This window comes from Coregonus lavaretus, assembly GCF_964263955.1.
Source record: "Coregonus lavaretus genome assembly, chromosome: 17".
Lineage (NCBI taxonomy): Eukaryota > Metazoa > Chordata > Actinopteri > Salmoniformes > Salmonidae > Coregonus > Coregonus lavaretus.
In genome coordinates, this window is record NC_140004.1 from 28,389,919 (window position 1) to 28,411,181 (window position 21,263).

A 21,263-nucleotide genomic window follows, 5' to 3' on the forward strand; every position below is an offset into this window, starting at 1 on the left:
TTGGCTGTTTAACATTCGGCAGCTGAGGTGCGAATTGGCGCCATAATTCCAACAAGGACATTTTGGGCATACAACGAAAAAGCTCCTGGCTGCATTGAACAATAATAAAGTCCCTGTAAAGTTATTTTATATTTTGCTGTTTTTATACAACCTCACGAAGATATTGTGAAATGTTTATTACGGACATAAGAAAGGAATTCTACGACGTTGTTGTCAACCAGGTAAGAACTTCTGACACTGAATTTAGTTTCCTGCTAACTAACGCGTTATCTAACAGCAGAGACGGGTGAAAATAGGAATACCACCGACTATTTTTCAGTCAACTAACGTTAATTATTCGCCTGCTATTTTTGCAAAATAAAATAAGACGTTAACGCTACTTTTACAAACTTCTGTGACTTTACTATTGATCTGTTCCTCCGTTACTTTTAGAGAGTTGCCCTCCTGGTGTCATCTGATATCGATGCACTCTGCGCCTGTAAGATATTACAGGTAAGTCAAGGGCCCTATCTTTTGCTGTCAAATAAGTTAACTGTTTTAATTCATATGTTTTCTTACTGCCTCTTCCACCCCAATCTACCCAGGCACTGTTTCACTGTGACCAGGTCCAGTACACCTTGGTGCCAGTGACAGGGTGGCAAGACCTTGGTACTGCCTTCCTAGAGCACAAGGAGCAGGTAATGTGAGACCCCTGTCCAGAACTGATAACCCGGGAACTCATCTTATGATGTCTAACATGACTATCAAGACTCCAAACATCCATGAAGGTGTGTGTTATTTGCTCTCATTTCAGTTCCGCTATTTTGTCCTGATCAACTGTGGGGCCAATGTTGATCTCCTGGAGACCCTTCAGCCAGAGGAAGACTCCATCTTCTTCATCTGTGACACACACAGACCTGTGGACGTAGTCAATGTCTACAATGACACCCAGGTGAGCAGTCAGTGTCTGTCCTAAATGACACCCTTTTCCCTACATAGTGCAAAAGTAGCACGCTATATCGGGAATAGGGTGCCATTTTGGACATAGTCAATCAATATTTGTAATTGAGTACACTGGTCCATCACTAGCCCAGCTTCTAGACCAATATTGTATTCTCTCTCTAGCCGTATAAAACTAGCTCACCGTGCGACTTATTTACGACCTTTGTCTGTGCCTGTTTGATACTTTTCCCACGTCGGGGGGTATATCCGTGAGCGGTTCTGATTCGGAATGAGTCACTTGCATCGCCGTGCTATGCCCAGGAAATAATTAAATCCAATTGTTAGATGCTACCGCCCCCCTCCAAATCAAAACCAAATATGGATGTCAGCGTTTGTGCGCACATGCTCCGTTCTACTTCCTATCTGCGTCGGCATGGTGCCCGTATTGCCAGGCTGATTCTCTAGGACAAACAGGTGTGAAACACAGACAGGTGTGCGTGCAAAGCGAGAACACAACATGGAATCCATGTTTGGTTTTGATTTGGAGGTGAGTGGTAGCATCTAACAATTGGATTTAATAGTTTATTGTGCACTGCTCGGTCATGTAAGGGACAACATTTTAAGAAGAACTGTCTACCAACTATGGATATACATTCCGACGTGGAACATGTGCTGCTACAGTCATGTGATCGTGAGTTATCTGGAACGCATTCACTATGCAATACAATTATACCTTCTCTTAAGTTAAATTATTAATAAAGAGGTCTGTTTGGGCTAGTCCTTCACAAGGGGTTGCTTCACTTTGGCAGCAGTTGGGTGACTTCAGAGGAGAAAAGTCCTTCAGGATACTGCCCTTGAGATGATAACGAGCACAGAAGTTGCTGTCCATATGAAGAGCCAGCATCAATCAGTGTTCTAAACTCAATCTCCCACAATTCTCTCCCTAGGTGAAGCTGATGATAAAACAGGATGATGATCTTGGAGTGCCCTCCTACGATGACATCTTCCGCGATGAAGAGGTGGAAGGCGGCGATGACTCTGGGAATGAAAGTGACGGAGGCTCTGAGCCTTCTGGGAAACGGAGGCGATACGATGAGGTATGCTATGCTGTAGAGCTGGGACGATAAACCGAAAATTATCAACACCGACCACACCGATCACTTAGTGCCTTGCAAAAGTATTCATCCCCCTTGGTGTTTTTCCTATTTTGTTGCATTACAACCTGTAATTTAAATTGATTTTTATTTGGATTTCATGTAATGGACATATACAAAATTGTCCAAATTGGTGAAGTGAAATGAAAAAAACAACTTGTTTCAAGAAATTCAAAACAATAAATAGAGGAAAAGTGGTGCGTGCATTTGGTTTCACCCCCTTTGCTATGAAGTCCCTAAATAAGATCTGGTGCAACCAATTACCTTCAGAAGTCACATAATTAGTTAAATAAAGTCCACCTGTGTGCAATCTAAGTGTCACATGATCTGTCACATGATCTCAGAATATATACACCTGTTCTGAAAGGCCCCAGAGTCTGCAACACCACTAAGCAAGGGGCACCACCAAGCAAGCGGCACCATGAAGACCAAGGAGCTCTCCAAACAGGTCAGGGACAAAGTTGTGGAGGAGTACAGTATGAAAAAAAAAATATGTATGCACTCGCTCTAGATAAGAGCGTCTGCTAAATGACTAAAATGTGAAGTACAGATCAGGGTTGGTTTATAAAAAAAAATCAGAAACTTTGAACATCCCACAGAGCACCATTTTTCAATCCATTATTAAAAAATGGAAATAATATGGCACCACAACAAACCTGCCAAGAGAGGGCCGCCCACCAAAACTCACAGACCAGGCAAGGATGACATTAATCAGAGAGAACAAAGAGACCAAAGATAACCCTGAAGGAGCTGCAAAGCTCCACAGCGGAGATTGGAGTATCTGTCCATAGGACCACTTTAAGCCGCACACTCCACAGAGCTGGGCTTTACGGAAGAGTGGCCAGAAAAAAGCCATTGCTTAAAGAAAAAATAAGCATATGAAAGAAGGTACTTTGGTCAGATGAGACTAAAATTGAGCTTTTTGGCCATCAAGGGAAACGGTATGTCTGGCGCAAACCCAACACCTCTCATCACCCCGAGAACACCATCCCCACAGTGAAGTATGGTGGCGGCAGCATCATGCTGTGGGGATGTTTCTCATCGGCAGGGACTGGGAAACTGGTCAGAATTGAAGGAATGATGGATGGCGCTAAATACAGGGAAATTCTTGAGGGAAACCTGTTTCAGTCTTCCAGAGATTTGAGAGTGGGACGGAGGTTCAGCTTCCAGCAGGACAATGACCCTAAGCATACTGCTAAAGCAACACTTGAGTGGTTTAAGGGGAAACATTTAAATGACTTGGAATGGCCTAGTCAAGGCCCAGACCTCAATCCAATTGAGAATCTGTGGTATGACTTAAAGATTGCTGTACATCAGCGGAACCCATCCAACTTGAAGGAGCTGGAGCAGTTTTGCATTGAAGAATGGGCAAAAATCCCATTGGCTAGATGTGCGAAGCTTATAGAGACATATCCCAAGAGACTTGCAGCTGTAATTGCTGCAAAAGGTGGCTCTACAAAGTACTGACTTTGGGGGGTGAATAGTTATGCACGCTCAAGTTTTTTTTTTTTTTTTTTTTGGTCTTATAAATATTTTGCATCTTCAAAGTGTAAATATTGTTGTGTAAATCAAATTATACAAACCCAAAAAAAATCAATTTTAATTCCAGGTTGTAAGGCAACAAAATAGGAAAAACAACCCAACCGAGCCGCACTGCTTCTTGACACAATGCCCGCTTAACCCGGAAGCCAGCCGCACCAATGTGTCGGAGGAAACACCGTAACAGTGTGCACTGTGCCTGGTCCGCCACAGGAGTCGCTAGTGCGCGATGGGACAAGAACATCCCTGCCGGCCAAACCCTCCCCTAACCTGGACGACGCTGGGCCAATTGTGCGCAACCCCATGGGTCTCCCGGTCGCAGCCGGCTGCGACAGAGCCTGGACTCGAACCAGGATCTCTAGTGGCACAGGATCTCTTAGACCACTGCACCACTCGGGAGGCCCTAATGGGACAATTGTTGACTACAACCATTAAACTAGTAGTAGTTTGAAGGATAATAAATTAATAAAATGGTGCACATTATTGTTATAAACTTATTGTTCTATTTATCGTTATTGCATCAATTAAATCCATATTGCGATAAATTGCCTTATGTCCATATCGACCAGCTCTACTATGCGGTATTGATGTCATCCCACCTCTACTTAAACAACCCTTTTTCTGCTTCTTATTAACGTTTATTTTGCCCAGTGTAATTTTATTTGCATATGACAATGTTGATTTCCACAAAAAGTAGACGAAGCCGATCGAGTTTGCAGTGATGTATTGTTATTTATACCAACATGTTCCCATGTTTTAGGGGGAAGTGGAGAGGAGGATTGAGCGACAGAGAGCGACGAGAGAGTGGGAGGCAAGGAGGTGACGTTTCTCTAGGGTTGTAAAGCCCCCATGCGGTCTTTGACATTTTATTTTTAAATCATCACTGTATGGTTAATAAATCACTGTTTATTTAATGAAAATGACTCCCTGAGTCTCCTTTGGCCCTTGAAATGCTCTGTCTGATCGAGTGGGCGTTAGCAAGCAAATTTGAAGATATTTACATACACAGGCCTGATTGGCTGATAGGATAGTCTAGAGCCCACCGCCCTTACCCAGATGAACAGTCATTGGTCTATTATTATCAGATCACATTGTCATGATGTGGGCCAAAAGTTCCATCCCACCTGAACAGGCTGAAATTCCAGGCATTATTTTCAAACTGCTCGTACACAAAAAGGGCATTATAATTTTCACAATTTCAGTGTTATTTCAACCTCAGTGTGGCCTTTTTGTAATTTTTTTACAGCAGGAAAATAACCGCACTGCCCCTTTTCTTTAAAGGTTTAAACAGTCTTATCACATTGTGACTTTTGAAACGTTTCATTTCAGACGTGAGATCCTGTTTGACTATGAGCAATATGAATACCATGGGACTTCGGTGAGTATGGATTATATATTGATTATGTTGAAACTTGGTACATACATACATACATACATACATACATACATACATACAGTACTAGTCAAAAGTTTGGACACACCTACTCATTCCAGGGGTTTTCTTTATTTTTACTATTTCCTACACTAGAAAATAGTGAAGACATTTAGTCCCCTGTAGCTCAGTTGGTAGAGCATGGCGCTTGCAACGCCAGGGTTGTGAGTTCGTTTCCCACGGGGGGGCCAGTATGAAAATGTATGCACTCACTAACTGTAAGTCGCTCTGGATAAGAGCGTCTGCTAAATGACTAAAATGTAAATGTAAAGACATCAATACTATGAAATAACACATATGGAATCATGTAGTAACCAAAAAAGTGTTAAACAAATGAAAATATATTTTATATTTGAGATTCTTCAAATAGCCAAACTTTGCTTTGATGACAGCTTTGCACACGCTTGGCATTCTCTCAACCAGCTTCATGAGGTAATCACCTGGAATGCATTTCAATTAACAGGTGTGCCTTCTTAAAAGTTAATTTGTGGAATTTATTTCCGTCTTAATGCATTTGAGCCAATCAGTTGTGTTGTGACAAGGTATGGGTGGTATACAGAAGATAGCCCTATTTGGTAAAAGACCCAAGTCCATATTATGGCAAGAACAGCTCAAATAAGCAAAGAGAAACAACAGTCTGTCATTACTTCAAGACATGAAGGTCAGTCAATACGAAACATTTCAAGAACTTTTAAAGTTTCTTCAAGTGCAGTCGCAAAAACCATGAAGCGCAATGATGAAACTGGCTCTCATGAGGACTGCCACAGGAATGGAAGACTCAGAGTTACCTCTGCTGCAGAGGATAAATTCATTAGAGAAATTGCAGCCCAAATAAATGCTTCCCAGAGTTCAAGTAACAGACACATCTCAACATCAACTGTTCAGAGGAGACTGTGAATCAGGCCTTCATGGTCGAATTCCTGCAAAGAAACCACTACTAAAGGACACCAATAAGAAGAAGAGACCTGCTTGGGCCAAGAAACACGAGCAATGGACATTAGACCTGTGGAAATGTGTCTTTTGGTCTGGCGTCCAAATTTGAGATTTTTGGTTCAAACCGCCGTGTCTTTGTGAGACGCGGTCTGGGTGAACGGATGATCTCCGCATGTGTATTTCCCACCGTAAAGCATGGACGAGGAGGTGTTATGGTGTGGGGGTGCTTTGCTGATGACACTGTCTGTATTTTATTTCGAATTCAAGGCACACTTAACCAGCATGGCTACCACAGCATTCTGCAGCGATACGCCATCCCATCTGGTTTGGGCTTAGTGGGACTATCATTTGTTTTTCAACAGGACAATGACCCAAAACACACCTCCAGGCTGTGTAAGGGCTATTTTACCAAGAAGGAGAGTGATGGAGTGCTGCATCAGATGACCTGGCCTCCACAATCCCCCGACCTCAACCCAATATGGTTTGGGATGAGTCGGACAGCAGAGTGAAGTAAAAGCAGCCAACAAGTGCTCAGCATATGTGGGAACTCCTTCAAGACTGTTGGAAATGTATTCCAGGTGAAGCTGTTTGAGAGAATACCAAGACTGTGCCAAGCTGTCATCAAGGCAAAGGCTGGCTATCTGAAGAATCTCAAATATAAAATATATTTTGATTTGTTTAACACTTTTTTGGTTACTACATGATTCCATATGTGTTATTTCATAGTGATGTCTTCACTATTATTCTACAATTTAAAAAATAGTAAAGATAAAGAAAAACCCTTGAATGAGCAGGAGACCAAACACCTTAGCCAAATTCATTTAAACTCAGTTGTTCACAATTCCTGACATTTAATCCTAGTAAGAATTCCCTGTCTTAGGTCAGTTTGGATCACCACTTTATTTTAACAATGTGAAATGTCAGAATAATAGTAGAGAGAGATTTATTTCAGCTTTTATGTCTTTCATCACATTCCCAGTGGGTCAGAAGTTTACATACACTCAATTAGTATTTGGTAGCATTGCTTTTACAGTGTTTAACTTGGGTCAAACGTTTCGGGTAGCCTTCTACAAGCTTCCCACAATAAGTTGGGTGCATTTTGGCCCATTCCTCCTGACAGAGCTGGTGTAACTGAGTCAGATTTGTAGGCCTCCTTGCTCGCACACGCTTTTTCAGTTCTGCCCACACATTTTCTATAGGATTGAGGTCAGGGCTTTGTGATGGCCACTCCAATACCTTGACTTTGTTGTCCTTATGCTATTTTGCCACAACTTTGGAAGTATGCTTGGGGTCATTGTCCATTTGGAAGACCCATTTGCCACCAAGCTTTAACTTCCTGACTGATGTCTTCAGATGTTGCTTCAATATATCCACATTTTCCTTCCTCATGATGCCATCTATTTTGTGAAGTGCACCAGTCCCTTCTGCAGCAAAGCACCCCCACAGCGTGATGCTGCCACCCCCGTGCTTCACGCTTGGGATGGTGTTCTTCGGCTTGCAAGTCCCCCCTTTTTCCTCCAAACATAACGATGGTCATTATGGCCAAACAGTCCTATTTCTGTTTCAACAGACCAGAGTACATTTCTCCAAAAAGTACGATCTTTGTCCCCATGTGCAGTTGCAAACCGTAGTCTGGCTTTTTTATGGCGGTTTTGGAGCAGTGGCTTCTTCCTTGCTAGCAGCCTTTCAGGTTATGTCGATATAGGACTCGTCTTACTGTGGATATAGATACTTTTGTACCTGTTTCCTCTAGCATCTTCACAGTGAGGAATCAGCCCAGAACTACACGGGAGGATCTTGTCAATGATCTCAAGGCAGCTGAGACCATAGTCACCAAGAAAACAATTGGTAACACACTACACCGTGAAGGACTGAAATCCTGCAGCGCCCGCAAGGTCCCCCTTCTCAAGAAAGCACAAATACAGGGCCGACTGAAGTTAGCCAATGAACATCTGAATGATTCAGAGGAGAAGTGTTGTGGTCAGATGAGACCAAAATCTAGCTATTTTGCATCAACTCAACTCGCCGTGTTTGGAGGAGGAGGAATGCTGCCTATGACCCCAAGAACACCATCCCCACCGACAAACATGGAGGTGGAAACATTATGCTTTGGGGGTGTTTTTCTGCTAAGGGGACAGGACAACTTCACCGCATCAAAGGGACGATGGACGGGGCCATGTACCGTCAAATCTTGGGTGAGAACCTCCTTCCGTCAGCCAGGGCATTGAAAATGGGTCGTGGATGGGTATTCCAGCATGACAATGATCCAAAACACACGGCCAAGGCAACAAAGGAGTGGCTCAAGAAGAAGCACATTAAGGTCCTGGAGTGGCCTAGCCAGTCTCCAGACCTTGATCCCATAGAAAATCTGTGGAAGGAGCTGAAGGTTCGAGTTGCCAAACGTCAGCCTTGAAACCTTAATGACTTTGAGAAGATCTGCAAAGAGGAGTGGGATAAAATCCATCCTGAGATGTGTGTAAACCTGGTGGCCAACTATAAGAAACGTCTGACCTCTGTGATTGCCAACAAGGGTTTTGCCACCAAGTACTAAGTCATGTTTTGCAGAGGGGTCAAATACTTATTTCCCTCATTAAAATGCAAATCAATTTATAACATTTTTGACATGTGTTTTTCTGGATTTTTTTGTTTTTATTCTGTCTCTCACTGTTCAAATAAACCTAACATTAAAATGATAGACTGATCATGTCTTTGTCAGTGGGCAAACGTACAAAATCAGCAGGGGATCAAATACTTTTTTTCCCCTCACTGTACATACATACACACACATATATATATATATATATATATATATATATATATATATATATATATATATATATATATATATATATATATATATATATATACTAAAATTGTCATGACATTTTTACCATCATTTACCAGGCTGCAATGGTGATATTTGACCTGGCTTGGGTGCTGACTAAGGACACTAAAGATATGCTGTGGTAAGTTATATGATCAAGGTTTTTTGTAAAATTATATCAATATAATTATTTATTTGCATGAGCAGACTATGGCACTACAATTATGTTAACCGTTTAATGTTGGACAGGTGGGCCATCATTGGGCTGACTGACCAGTGGGTTCATGATAAAATCACTCAGTAAGAATATTTATCTCCAACTCTCTTCTATGACACTTCCAATCTGATGCAACATCTAGGATGCCTAGGAAGTTTTTGAAAAATCCAAAGCTGGGTTGTGTTACACTAACACTAACCTCCTTGTATTGTTCCTGTGCCTCCCAGTATGAAGTATGTAACAGACATCGCTACTCTGCAGCGCCACGTCTCACGTCACAACCACCGGAACGAGGATGAGGAGAATTCTCTCTCCATCGACTGCATGAGGATCTCCTTTGAGTACGAGTATCCTTTACCTTCACTGGCCAAAGGACCAGGGGAGCTCAGACATGTGCATGACAACTAGTTGAGGCCTGATTTTCTGAGACCTTTGGTTCAGCTATTTTGTTGCTGTGGTATTTTCTAGGGCTGTGACGATACCAGTATCGTTAGTATCGTGGCAAGGAAAGAAAACACGAAGCGGATTTAACTTCTTTAGGATAACATCCCTAATGTTGGAAACAAACATCATTATGTTGTCATCCGAGTCACATTTTATTTATTTTCCAAGGTATAGCACACACTATTTTACGTGCTGCAGGTTTTTGCCATGGTTTTGCAACGATACTAGCGAGTATCGCAATACTGGTATCGTCCCGCCCCTAGTTTTTAATTTAGGTCAGAAGTGTTTTAGTGTTATTAGTAAGCTTTGCCACGTTCTTGTGGCTGTATATGCTGTCCTGCCTGTCACCCGCTCATCCCTCTACTCTCTGTCATACCTTTCTCTGTGTGTTAACCCCTTGACGCCCTGTCTCAGTCTGCGTCTGGCCCTGTACCAGCACTGGTCTCTGTTTGAGAGTATCTGTAACTCCTCTTACACTTCCTGCAACTTCAAGCTCTGGTCCATGCATGGCCAGAAGAAACTCCAGGAGTTCCTCGCTGACATGGGGTATACTATCCCCAAGTTATGGCTGTCAATTAGAATAGGATCTCCATCAAATGATCTCGCATTCTTGAATACAAATTACGAATCAATCAGTTACTGTAAATTACAATTAGTCAGTAGCCTCTGAAGGACAAATGTCACTTCATCAAAAGTGATGGACAGCAGTTTGTCATTTGATTTGATGATAATGGATTGTTTGAAGGCATCATCAAAGATGGTTTCTGTTTGTGTTGTCCAGCCTGCCCCTGAAGCAGGTGAAGCAGAAGTTCAACTCCATGGACATGTCAGTCAAAGAAAACCTGCGAGAAGTCATAGAAGAATCCTCCAACAAATACGGGTAAGAGTGTTTGTGTATTCTAGTGCATCAATATATCTGTTAATAATCCCCATTATTAATCACTGTGGGTTCCTCCATCTGACTCTGTATATGATTAATAAAATATGCCCCTCTCCTAATATGCCCAATAGACTCTTGGCGGCAGTAAGAAAGCCATCGCCATCTGCGCCCATTCAACAAAGCCTAGATTCACATTTTTATTACTTCTAAATAAAATATTTTTTTGGGGTCCTCATACGCGTACAATGATCTTTTTAGGTTCTTGCTTGAACAGTCGCTAAGATTATATTTGGTTGTGATCTTTGCAAAATAACTATTTTTGATGCAGCAGTTATTAGCTAGAATGCTAATGCTCATTGATTTATGTTGTAGCAAAAGCTAGCCAAAGAGGCATTTTACTGGTTGAAGTAAAAAAAAATTATAATGCAGTTGATTTATGATGATAACATTATATTAAGCAGGACATTCATACGAGCCTTAAAATCCAATTATAATCCAAAAGTAGTGTGAAATGCATTCATAATTAACATGTAAATAGAGGCTTTTGCTGGCGTTCTATAAGAACTCCCCCTTGTTCTGCCACTAACTTGCGCACATCGCCCTCGTGCAGCAATGTTTGTAATCACAGAAAGGGGTCTATAGCCCTAATTTAATGCTGTTTTCTCTGTCCCTTCAGTATGAAGGACATCCGTATCCAGACTTTCGGCGTTCACTTTGGCTTTAAGAACCGTTTCCTGGCCAGTGATGTGGTGCACGCTGCTTCCGCCCTGCTGGAGAACACTGAGAAGGACGAGAGCCCCGGCGACAACTTCATCAAGGCCCTCGACTGCCTCTCCAGGTACATGCACGTACATGCGCACACACACTCTCCATAAGAAAAGCCTTTGACTGCCTGTCATGGTGGAGGAGGAGTACTGCACAATCCCAGAAAGCTGGGGGGTTCTTTTATTCCTTGTTGAGATCATGATACAATGTATAATTATTAACAGAGAGCACAGAAAGTATTGGGACCTCACGGTGCTCTCCCCATGTGTGTATTCACTAGGAACCAAACAGGATCAAACATGAGAGGGACTAGGGTTGGGCGATATTACGATAGTATCGTCTATCGATGACGATTGACGACCTCGTGATGAGACAGACGATGGTTTAGCCTATTTGAACTTGACTAGCGCCGCGCATCAGGCCTAAAGAACGAGTGTCGGACAGTGCAGCACACGAGTGACATTCCGAGTAATCTGCCTATTCCTGTTTGCTATAGCCTATTTCAATAAATAGCCTATGTTGTATAGGGCAGCAGAACACAAGAGGGTAATGTAGGTTAGACAGAATTCCACCAAAGCAGCACAACATGTCCAGTCAGAAAATATAGTTTTTCGATCTGTCGGATGCACGGACCTTATAGCTTAAACTTGTCTAGCTGTTTAAAGAAAAACGTAGGCTATATTCCCTTGTCTCTCCATTCAATATGACTCTGGGCAAGGCCAGGGGTTCTCAAACTTTTTTGGGCCGGGGACCACTTTTGTGATAGCAAATTCATCAGGGACCCCCTAATTTTTCATAATTGATTCGATTTATATAGCGCTTTTCTACCAACCTGAAGTACTCAAAGTGCTTTACTTGGTAGGGGGGAATCTCACCTCATCCACCACTAATGTGCGGCACCCACCTGGGAATGAGGGGGATGATTAGGTGGCCATGATGGAATGAGGCCAGGTTGGGAATTTAGCCATGACACCGGGGTTAACACCCCTACTCTTACGATAAGTGCCATGGGATTTTTTATGGCCACAGAGAGTCAGAACACCCGTTTTAACGTCCCATCTTAAAGACTGCATCCTACGCAGGGCAATGTCCCCTTCACTGCCCTGGGGCATTGGAATCGCCTTAGACCGAAGGGAAGAGTGCCCTCTACTGGCTCCTCCACCACTTCCAGCAGCATCTGGTCTCCCATCCATTATGAGTACATAATCATGATAAGACAAAGGTTGACATCGCCCAACCCTAAGAGGGACCTATTTGAATTTGTCCAATAGAAACACATTTTAGTTGCAGAACTTTTTCTGTTGCAACACGTTTTGCTAAGGTGTGCACTAATGAATACACCCCAGGTGATGGAACGATCCCACCCTGTTTTCTCTCCACTCTGTAGGAGTAACCTGGAGCGTCTCCATGGTGGCATTGACCTGGCTAAGAAGAAGCTGATGGCCATCCAACAGACTGTAGCCAGCTGCATCTGCACCAACCTCATACTGTCACAGGGACCCTTCCTCTACTGCTACCTCTTGGAGGTGTGTGTGTTAGTGTTGTACGGTATACCGGTACTCACTGTAATATCACGGTACCAAAATGTCATGATACTTATGATGCCAACATTTTAGAATACCGTAGTACCACTTCATATGATATTACCAAGTGTTTTGGCCCTACCGTTTAAGAACCCGATGGCACCTGTTATAAAATGTTTATAAATTCTGTAAAACAATTAAATAAGCAACAGCAACTAGGCTCTTGTATGCGCTGGTCCAATAATGTCCACTTCACTTTCATTTGCATATCATGTGGCAGCAGTAATCAGCCAGCCGTATCCCCTCCAGCCATCACTCACCTGTTTCTCTCCGTACGCTCTTCCTGCGCATCTAATCCACCATCAGTTTTTTAAAATATAATTTATGTGATGACAAGGGGAATGCAGTCCCTGATATGTTTTTTATTGTTACATTGGAGCAGCGCCTAATGTAAGCCTAATCTATCAAAAATCTATTTCTGGTCCTTACATTCTGTTTGGTGCCTAACGTTGTTAATGTTGGGAGCAATGTGTTTGTTGGAGAGAGAGTGGTGTGTGTTTGAGGGAGAGAGAGTGGTGTGTGTTTGAGGGAGAGAGAGTGGTGTGTGTTTGAGGGAGAGAGAGTGTGTGTGTTTGAGGGAGAGAGTGTGTGTGTGTGTTTGAGGGAGAGAGAGTGGTGTGTGTGTTTGAGGGAGAGAGAGTGGTGTGTGTTTGAGGGAGAGAGAGTGTGTGTGTGTTTGAGGGAGAGAGAGTGGTGTGTGTGTTTGAGGGAGAGAGAGTGGTGTGTGTTTGAGGGAGAGAGAGTGGTGTGTGTTTGAGGGAGAGAGAGTGTGTGTGTTTGAGGGAGAGAGAGTGTGTGTGTTTGAGGGAGAGAGAGTGGTGTGTGTTTGAGGGAGAGAGAGTGGTGTGTGTTTGAGGGAGAGAGAGTGGTGTGTGTTTGAGGGAGAGCGAGTGTGTGTGTTTGAGGGAGAGCGAGTGTGTGTGTGTGTGTTTGAGGGAGGGAGAGAGAGTGGTGTGTGTTTGAGGGAGAGAGAGTGTGTGTGTTTGAGGGAGAGAGAGTGTGTGTGTTTGAGGGAGAGAGTGTGTGTGTGTGTGTGTTTGAGGGAGAGAGAGGGGTGTGTGTTTGAGGGAGAGAGAGGGGTGTGTGTTTGAGGGAGAGAGAGTGGTGTGTGTTTGAGGGAGAGAGAGTGTGTGTTTGAGGGAGAGAGAGTGTGTGTGTGTGTGTGTGTGTGTTAACTGAAGAGTAAAGGTTTCATACAGTGTTTTCCCCTTACTGCCATAATGACATGCAGATTATTATGCATGTCTATTCCTTCCTCCCATTCCTCCAGCCAAATCACAGGTAGGCTTTTGCAAATATTAGCAAATTAGCCATTCTATACAGTATTCTATTATACAGTGTGAAGTTAAATGTTGTATTGAGTAGAAATGTGAATATCAGTGACAGGTTTTTTGTGTAGCACATGCACATAACATTTAGAAAACAGGAACAAGTGTTGTGGGACGGGGTGAACCGGACACTAGCCTCTCTGAATTGGCCTGGTATCGTGATATTTGGCCTGGTATCGTATCATTTGTAAAATGTTGGTATTGTGACAACACTAGTGTGTGGTATGTCCTCCCTATAACCCTCCATCTCTGTGCAGGGAACTCCTGATGTGAAGCTGTTCTCCAAGCCCATGGCCTTGACTCTGCTCTGCAAGTACCTGCTCAAAGCCTTTGTACGCTCTGTGAGTACCTCACTATTTCACTTACCCATTATCCAAGGCCCTGTCTAGCTCTATTGCCCCTGGTCTTCAATTAGTTTCAAACAAAAATGAGTGTTTAGATGTTCGTTTATGGTCTTTTGCATCTCTCTTGCTTATGTCTACCTATGCCTGTTCGTAGACGAGGAATAAGCGCTGTAAGCTGCTGCCCTTGATCATAGCTGCTCCCATGGATGTGGAGAAGGGAACTGTCATCGTTCTGGGCATCCCACCTGAGTCTGAGACATCCGACAAGAAGAAGTGAGTTCATAACGTGTCTGTGTGCAAGCACTTGAATGTTCTTTGTGTTTTGGGGAAAAACTAAAACTCATGCTAATTTTAATCTTCCTTTTGTTCTCGCTCTCTCTCCCTCTTATTTCTTTGTCTCTCCCTCTCCAATAGTTTCTTTGGCCGTGCATTTGAGAAGGCAGCAGAGAGCACCAGCTCCAGAACTCTCCACGACCACTTCGACACCTCTAGTAAGTAAAATATTATTGTAATTGTATATGTTGGCCACAAGAGGGCAGACATGACACAGTACAGATGGACCCTGTTAGCAGTACAGTGGTTTCGTACACACGTTTCAATACTTTATTTGGATCTCATACAGGTGCTTTCTCAAGTCATTGTTACAGCTTTAATCATTACATCATCAGCAGGTGTTCCAAAAAAAAATCCCTCTCACCTGCTAACCATAACAGCTATTATTTATATATTATATGTATTATTTATTATTATTATATTATTATTATAACAGCTCAAATTGAGCAATACACACACACTCACACACTCATCCTTACCTGTGTTTTGCATTTGCAGTCATTGAGCTAAAGATGGAGGACAGGACTAAGTTTCTGGATGCCCTCATCACCCTGTTGTCCTAAGGAGTGGGCTAACTAAGACACACTGATGTTTGGGTAAAGGTCCTGAAATGTGAAATGTAGATGCTGGAAGAGACTGTATGACATTAGAACTAGGTTCATGCCCAATGTGATGGAGAATCTATATTTTGTGGTTTACCTCTTTTGGTCAATGAAGAGTATTTTCCAATGTTGTCTTTTCAGCCCAGGACACTTTGTGATGCCTATATGTATATTGTACAGTTTTTAAAATGTTTTTTGTAAATGTATTGTTTGAGGGTTTTGGTGTTTTTAATCTCATATACATTTATTTTTCTGTTGTCTTCGTTTCATGTAACACATTTATTAAATGATATTTTATCGACGTATAATTATTGAAGTTACCATCTACTAAGAGAAGGAAGGATACATTTGAAACATCGGTAGGAATAAGGGTGTGTAATGACATTGAACTTTGGCACAGAATGTCATATGGACCATAGAAACCGTATGATGGCTTAACTATCTCCCCTAGTATACAAATCTGGAGCATAGGTTAACACACAGACCTTGGCCCGTATATAAATACACTTTCATGGATGGATGGGTGGGATCCATTCCTTTCCCTGGGCTAATTGAGCCGCTTATCTCTCAAATCATTATGAGGTCATGACCCACAGAGCAGATGGTTCTGGGGGTTTCACAGGAAAGGCTGTTCTGCTCGCCACGGTGAAAGCGAAACGTGCCAGAAGGAGCATCGCACTGACTGAGCTAGGGGGGGAAAGGGATCCTCACCATAGCAGATGTGCTGTGTATGTCATGTTATTTTATTGCCTTGAGCACAAATGTGGATGTGTAACAATGAATTCCTGCTGATTGAATGTTTGTATGCACATGGTCACGTCATGTATGTTATCATTTACTAACTGGAAAATAGTCCGATTTAATTTGCTATTAAGATAAAGCTCATACTGTTAACTGGACTGGTGAGAGAGACCTTATGATGTATAGTTCTAATGTTTACTATTTAATGTCCTCTAAACACACACACAACATACCCCACCAATTACTGGGTGGGTCCCGTTTATTTTCTAGTGATGTTATTAACTAAAGTGAGCTGACGGAGCCAAATGATTATCTCCTAAACTCCTAAGTAAAGTAAACAATCTTTCTCTAGTTTGTAAGAATTAGAACTTGGCCACTGGGATTTTGAACTTTGCAGCCGTAACATCCCTGGTCAGGGTTTGGTTACGCTATTCCACTATTGTCGTGGAAATTCTAATCAATAATGAGGAGAGACGAGGTCAATCAGGATTTTACTTTTGTCAAAACTTATAAGGCAACCGGTCACACCACCCACACGTGAATGGAGTGAGTGCTCTGCAATATTGAGGCTGGTCGACCCAACACTCTTGAGTGTTGGGCCGAGAGCTCTGACAAACAGAGATAAACAGACGTCTCATATAGTGGACCTAAAAATGCTTAGTCATGGCTGGTTCCACCCCTCCACATAAACTCTGAAGAAAACAAGCTACCTTGTGTTCTTCTCGTGGCTGTGTGTTTCGGTTCATAGCGCACAAACAAGTGATAACGCCAGTTCCGTTACTCCTCTCTGTTCAAGCCAGCCTCTGTTCACCTCTATCTCCCCACAGCTGTGCCCTTGGAAGATAGTAAAAGAACTGGATGGGCTGAAGAACTGTGGTCACTCTCAGAGGCTCTTTGTCTTATGCCTTGTGACCAGGTTACTCAGAAGCAAAGAGAAATTGAAACAATACAGGTCCATCTGTTCCTCAAGTTTATCTCCATCCCATGTCCTTGACTACACGCCTAGACCAGCTGCGGGGAGTGAACGTGGAAGAGATTAACCATCCTTTCTCAGAAGCACAGCATTGGCACTAAAGAAATGTCTTTACTATTGCTAAGTATATTCATTGTTAACTACAGTGAGGGAAAAAAGTATTTGATCCCCTGCTGATTTTGTACGTTTGCACACTGACAAAGACCTGATCAGTCTATAATTTTAATGGTAGGTTTATTTGAACAGTGAGAGACAGAATAACAACAAACAAAATCCAGAAAGACGCATGTCAAAAATGTCATAAATTGATTTGCATTTTAATGAGGGAAATAAGTATTTGACCCCTCTGCAAAACATGATTTAGTACTTGGTGGCAAAACCCTTGTTGGCAATCACAGAGGTCAGACGTTTCTTGTAGTTGGCCACCAGGTTTGCACACATCTCAGGAGGGATTTTGTTCCACTCCTCTTTGCAGATCTTCTCCAAGTCATTAAGGTTTTGAGGCTGACGTTTGGCAACTCGAACCTTCAGCTCCCTCCACAGATTTTCTATGGGATTAAGGTCTGGAGACTGGCTAGGCCACTCCAGGACCTTAATGTGCTTCTTCTTGAGCCACTCCTTTGTTGCCTTGGCCGTGTGTTTTGGGTCATTGTCATGCTGGAACACCCATCCACGACCTATTTTCAATGCCCTGGCTGAGGGAAGGAGGTTCTCACCCAAGATTTTACAGTACATGGCCCCGTCCATCGTCCCTTTGATGCAGTGAAGTTGTCCTGTCCCCTTAGCAGAAAAACACCCCCAAAGCATAATGTTTCCCCCTCCATGTTTGACGGTGGGGATGGTGTTCTTGGGGTCATAGGCAGCATTCCTCCTCCAAACACGACGAGTTGAGTTGATGCCAAAGAGCTCGATTTTGGTCTCATCTGACCACCACACTTTCACCCAGTTCTCCTCTGAATCATTCAGATGTTCATTGGCAAACTTCAGACGGCCCTGTATATGTGCTTTCTTGAGCAGGGGGACCTTGCGGGCGCTGCAGGATTTCAGTCCTTCACGGCATAGTGTGTTACCAATGTTTTTCTTGGTGACTATGGTCCCAGCTGCTTTGAGATCATTGACAAGATCCTCCCGTGTAGTTCTGGGCTCATTCCTCACCGTTCTCATGATCATTGCAACTCCACGAGGTGAGATCTTGCATGGAGCCCCAGGCCGAGGGAGATTGACAGTTCTTTTGTGTTTCTTCCATTTGCGAATAATCGCACCAACTGTTGTCACCTTCTCACCAAGCTGCTTGGCGATGTTCTTGTAGCCCATTCCAGCCTTGTGTAGGTCTACAATCTTGTCCCTGACATCCTTGGAGAGCTCTTTGGTCTTGGCCATGGTGGAGAGTTTGGAATCTGATTGATTGATTGCTTCTGTGGATAGGTGTCTTTTATACAGGTAACAAACTGAGATTAGGAGCACTCCCTTTAAGAGTGTGCTCCTAATCTCAGCTCGTTACCTGTATAAAAGACACCTGTGAGCCAGAAATCTTTCTGATTGAGAGGGGGTCAAATACTTATTTCCCTCATTAAAATGCAAATCAATGTATAACATTTTTGACATGCGTTTTTCTGGATTTTTTTGTTGTTATTCTGTCTCTCACTGTTCAAAAAAACCTACCATTACAATTATAGACGGATCATTTTTTTGTCAGTGGGCAAACGTACAAAATCAGCAGGGGATCAAATACTTTTTTCCCCTCACTGTATTAATATTAAACAAATCAGGTAAATACGTGATTTTTCTCTCACACTGTTCCTTTACATTGTGAACTTATTCCTTATCAAGGAATGTTCTGGCATCTGAGGTTGTCCTGTCTGCCATTTCACCAAAAGGCAGCATGTTTGTGCCCCATCTCAACCCCCAATATCACCCTTTTACCCTCACAGCCTCACCCCTAGTACCCCCACCCTCTACCCCAACCATACAGAGGTCACATCTTTCAGATGCCAGTGAATTCCAGTCAATTATGGTGTCTGTCCCCCCGCTGGCTTTTCTCTCAACCAAACCACTTCACCCCTCAAACCCCACCCTATTCCTCGGTCCCCTCTTCCACCCTTCCAACCCCCAGTGGTGGGGGGCCTCTGGCCTTTCTGCTGCTCTGCCCCGGAGGAATGCAACACTACCCCCTGGTCATGTCACCACTACACGAATACACACACATACACACGTGTGGCAGGAGAGGGGTAGCGTGTGAGACAGAGGATATTAGAGGGCCTCACAGTCACACACTCATGTTGCCTTTACTCCTTGGAGTTAAGCTACTTTGTTCACAGAAGGAGCCCAGTGACTACTTTACCCAAGAGCACTGTGTCAATATAAGTATATCTCTTTATCTCTATCTATTCGTACAGTACTGGATATTTGTTAATTAGTTAGAAAGATTTAGAGATTTGAAAGTTCTAGGGAAAACATTTTCCAACTTTCTTAATTTTACTTTCAAACAAATCCACTTTCAGAGTGAAGGAAATTAGTTGTGATCTCTTCTGCAGGTTACTCTAATTAAAAATGGGGTCAATAAACTTACAGTGGCTGTGAAGCATTCAGGCACATACATATAGCATGTCTCAATGACTTCTCGCACAGTAACCCTCTTTCTATCTAAAGCCTTTTCATTTGTTTTCTTCCTCCCTTTCTTCCTCTCCCTAACAATCCCAGATTCCTGATAGGATTAGCCAGACTGGACGACCGGGAACAAAAGCCCACAGCTGACTCCCACTGCCTGACGCCTGTCTCACAGAGACGCTGCTGAGGAGAGTGAGTGGGCTACACACAGACATACGTTGCCCTCCCCAGTCATGGATTCACTGTGCCATCATCAGTAGCTCCCCAAAGCATCAGCTGGGGTCTAAAGATGCCCCTCCCACTGTGACCTTTAACCCAAGTGACCACTAACCTCTGTGACCTCTCACAGTTGTAGGGTCAGCCCATAGAATTAGAAATTAGAATACTAGGATCTCTATGGGTCAACCTCTGAAGCTGGCATCACTGTGTTCTTTCTAAAAGCACTCTTGAAAAAGATTTGAGTAGAAATGTTGATGTGCATTTTTCTTATTTTTTCAATGGTAGTGTAGCAATGAACCTGACTACAGTGTATGCATGTATTCTTTCCTGCCTTAAAATATAGATACCATCGAACTGCAGACCACGTTGAGAACAAAGGACCTGCCACTACTTTCTGAACGTCTAACCACATACCCACCGAATGCGAAGACACACACTCACACACGCAGCATGGAGAGGCCAGTGTCTCAGATGAGTGGGCAGCCTCACGGATGGCCAGACCTGGGGCAAATTAAAGCTTTTCATGAGAAGGGACTCGCACTGCACTTCCTTTAAACCTCACAGAGAGGGAAGGGCGTTTTCTTACACTACCCTAGTTTCCCTGGACACCAGAGAGACAGAGGGTGTCCAGCCCTGAGGGTCTGAATCATGCTGTTTGTGCTACTTAGTACAAAGATAAACTTTGAGAATGGAAGAATATACTCACACACTCATAAGAATTAGATAAACTAGTTTGTTGTTATTTTTCACAAGCTGTTCTGTTGTGAGCATCAATCAACCGAGCAAATCCACAGCAGTGCCTGGAATAGCAACACTTGAGTTTCCTGCAAGACGCAATTAGTGTCAAAACAATGCTCTCCTCAGGATCCTGTGTGTGTGTTGTAACTTCTTTGTTTATTTACTCTTGTACTGACTGATTGCCATTTCCTATTTAAATATGTGGGCCAACAGGCACAGCTGATTCTAAAACCAGCCTCATCCATTAATTACAAAGACCTTGGGTTGACTAGACAGGGTGGATAGAGAACCCCTGGCATGGCACACACTCACACCTTAGGGGTTAGGGGCATCTTTTCTTAGGACACTCACTGTTTCTCCAAATTATGGGTTGTAGGTAATTCTTGGGTTATGGTTTGGTTTATTTGGTTGTTCAATACAATCCCCCCTTAGCTGAAAAGTTAAGACAGGCATACAAGCAGAGAGAGACTGACAACAGTGTTTTCACTGAGCCACGATACCCATGATAAATCAGAAATGTCTCTTAATCTGTCTTTTGACATTCCACAACCTGCAGGCCCTCTCCTTCATCTCAGCCTAGAGCTGTCTTCTGTTTGGCCCGGCCTGTGTGTGCGTGCGTGTGTGCATGGCATGTTGTTAAGTCTGGAACGTGTTTTGGGGTTTTACACTTGTGGTTTCTTGGATGT

At 43.1% G+C, this 21,263-nt stretch overlaps 1 protein-coding gene across 1 annotated transcript; it reads left to right on the forward strand.

Moving 5' to 3' along the window:
* The first annotated feature begins 39 nt into the window (after positions 1-39).
* On the forward strand, positions 40-16,197 carry cdc45 (CDC45 cell division cycle 45 homolog). Its single transcript, XM_084181304.1, has 18 exons — positions 40-221; positions 433-492; positions 585-677; positions 794-931; positions 1,869-2,018; positions 4,375-4,433; positions 4,944-4,992; positions 8,884-8,945; positions 9,053-9,103; positions 9,248-9,367; positions 9,879-10,010; positions 10,246-10,344; positions 11,021-11,182; positions 12,497-12,635; positions 14,278-14,361; positions 14,519-14,637; positions 14,779-14,855; positions 15,196-16,197. Exons 1-18 carry the CDS (start codon positions 171-173, stop codon positions 15,258-15,260), a joined length of 1,710 nt encoding a protein of 569 aa, XP_084037430.1. The 5' UTR covers positions 40-170; the 3' UTR covers positions 15,261-16,197.
* Positions 16,198-21,263: the final 5,066 nt, after the last annotated feature.

Bases quoted from the DNA above. Each gene is read 5' to 3' on its own strand.
- cdc45 (XM_084181304.1), top strand. From the start codon at position 171: ATGTTTATTACGGACATAAGAAAGGAATTCTACGACGTTGTTGTCAAC. The intron at 2,019-4,374 runs GTATGCTATGCT...CCCATGTTTTAG, and splicing joins AACGGAGGCGATACGATGAG to GGGGAAGTGGAGAGGAGGAT. The intron at 14,638-14,778 runs GTGAGTTCATAA...CCTCTCCAATAG, and splicing joins GAGACATCCGACAAGAAGAA to TTTCTTTGGCCGTGCATTTG.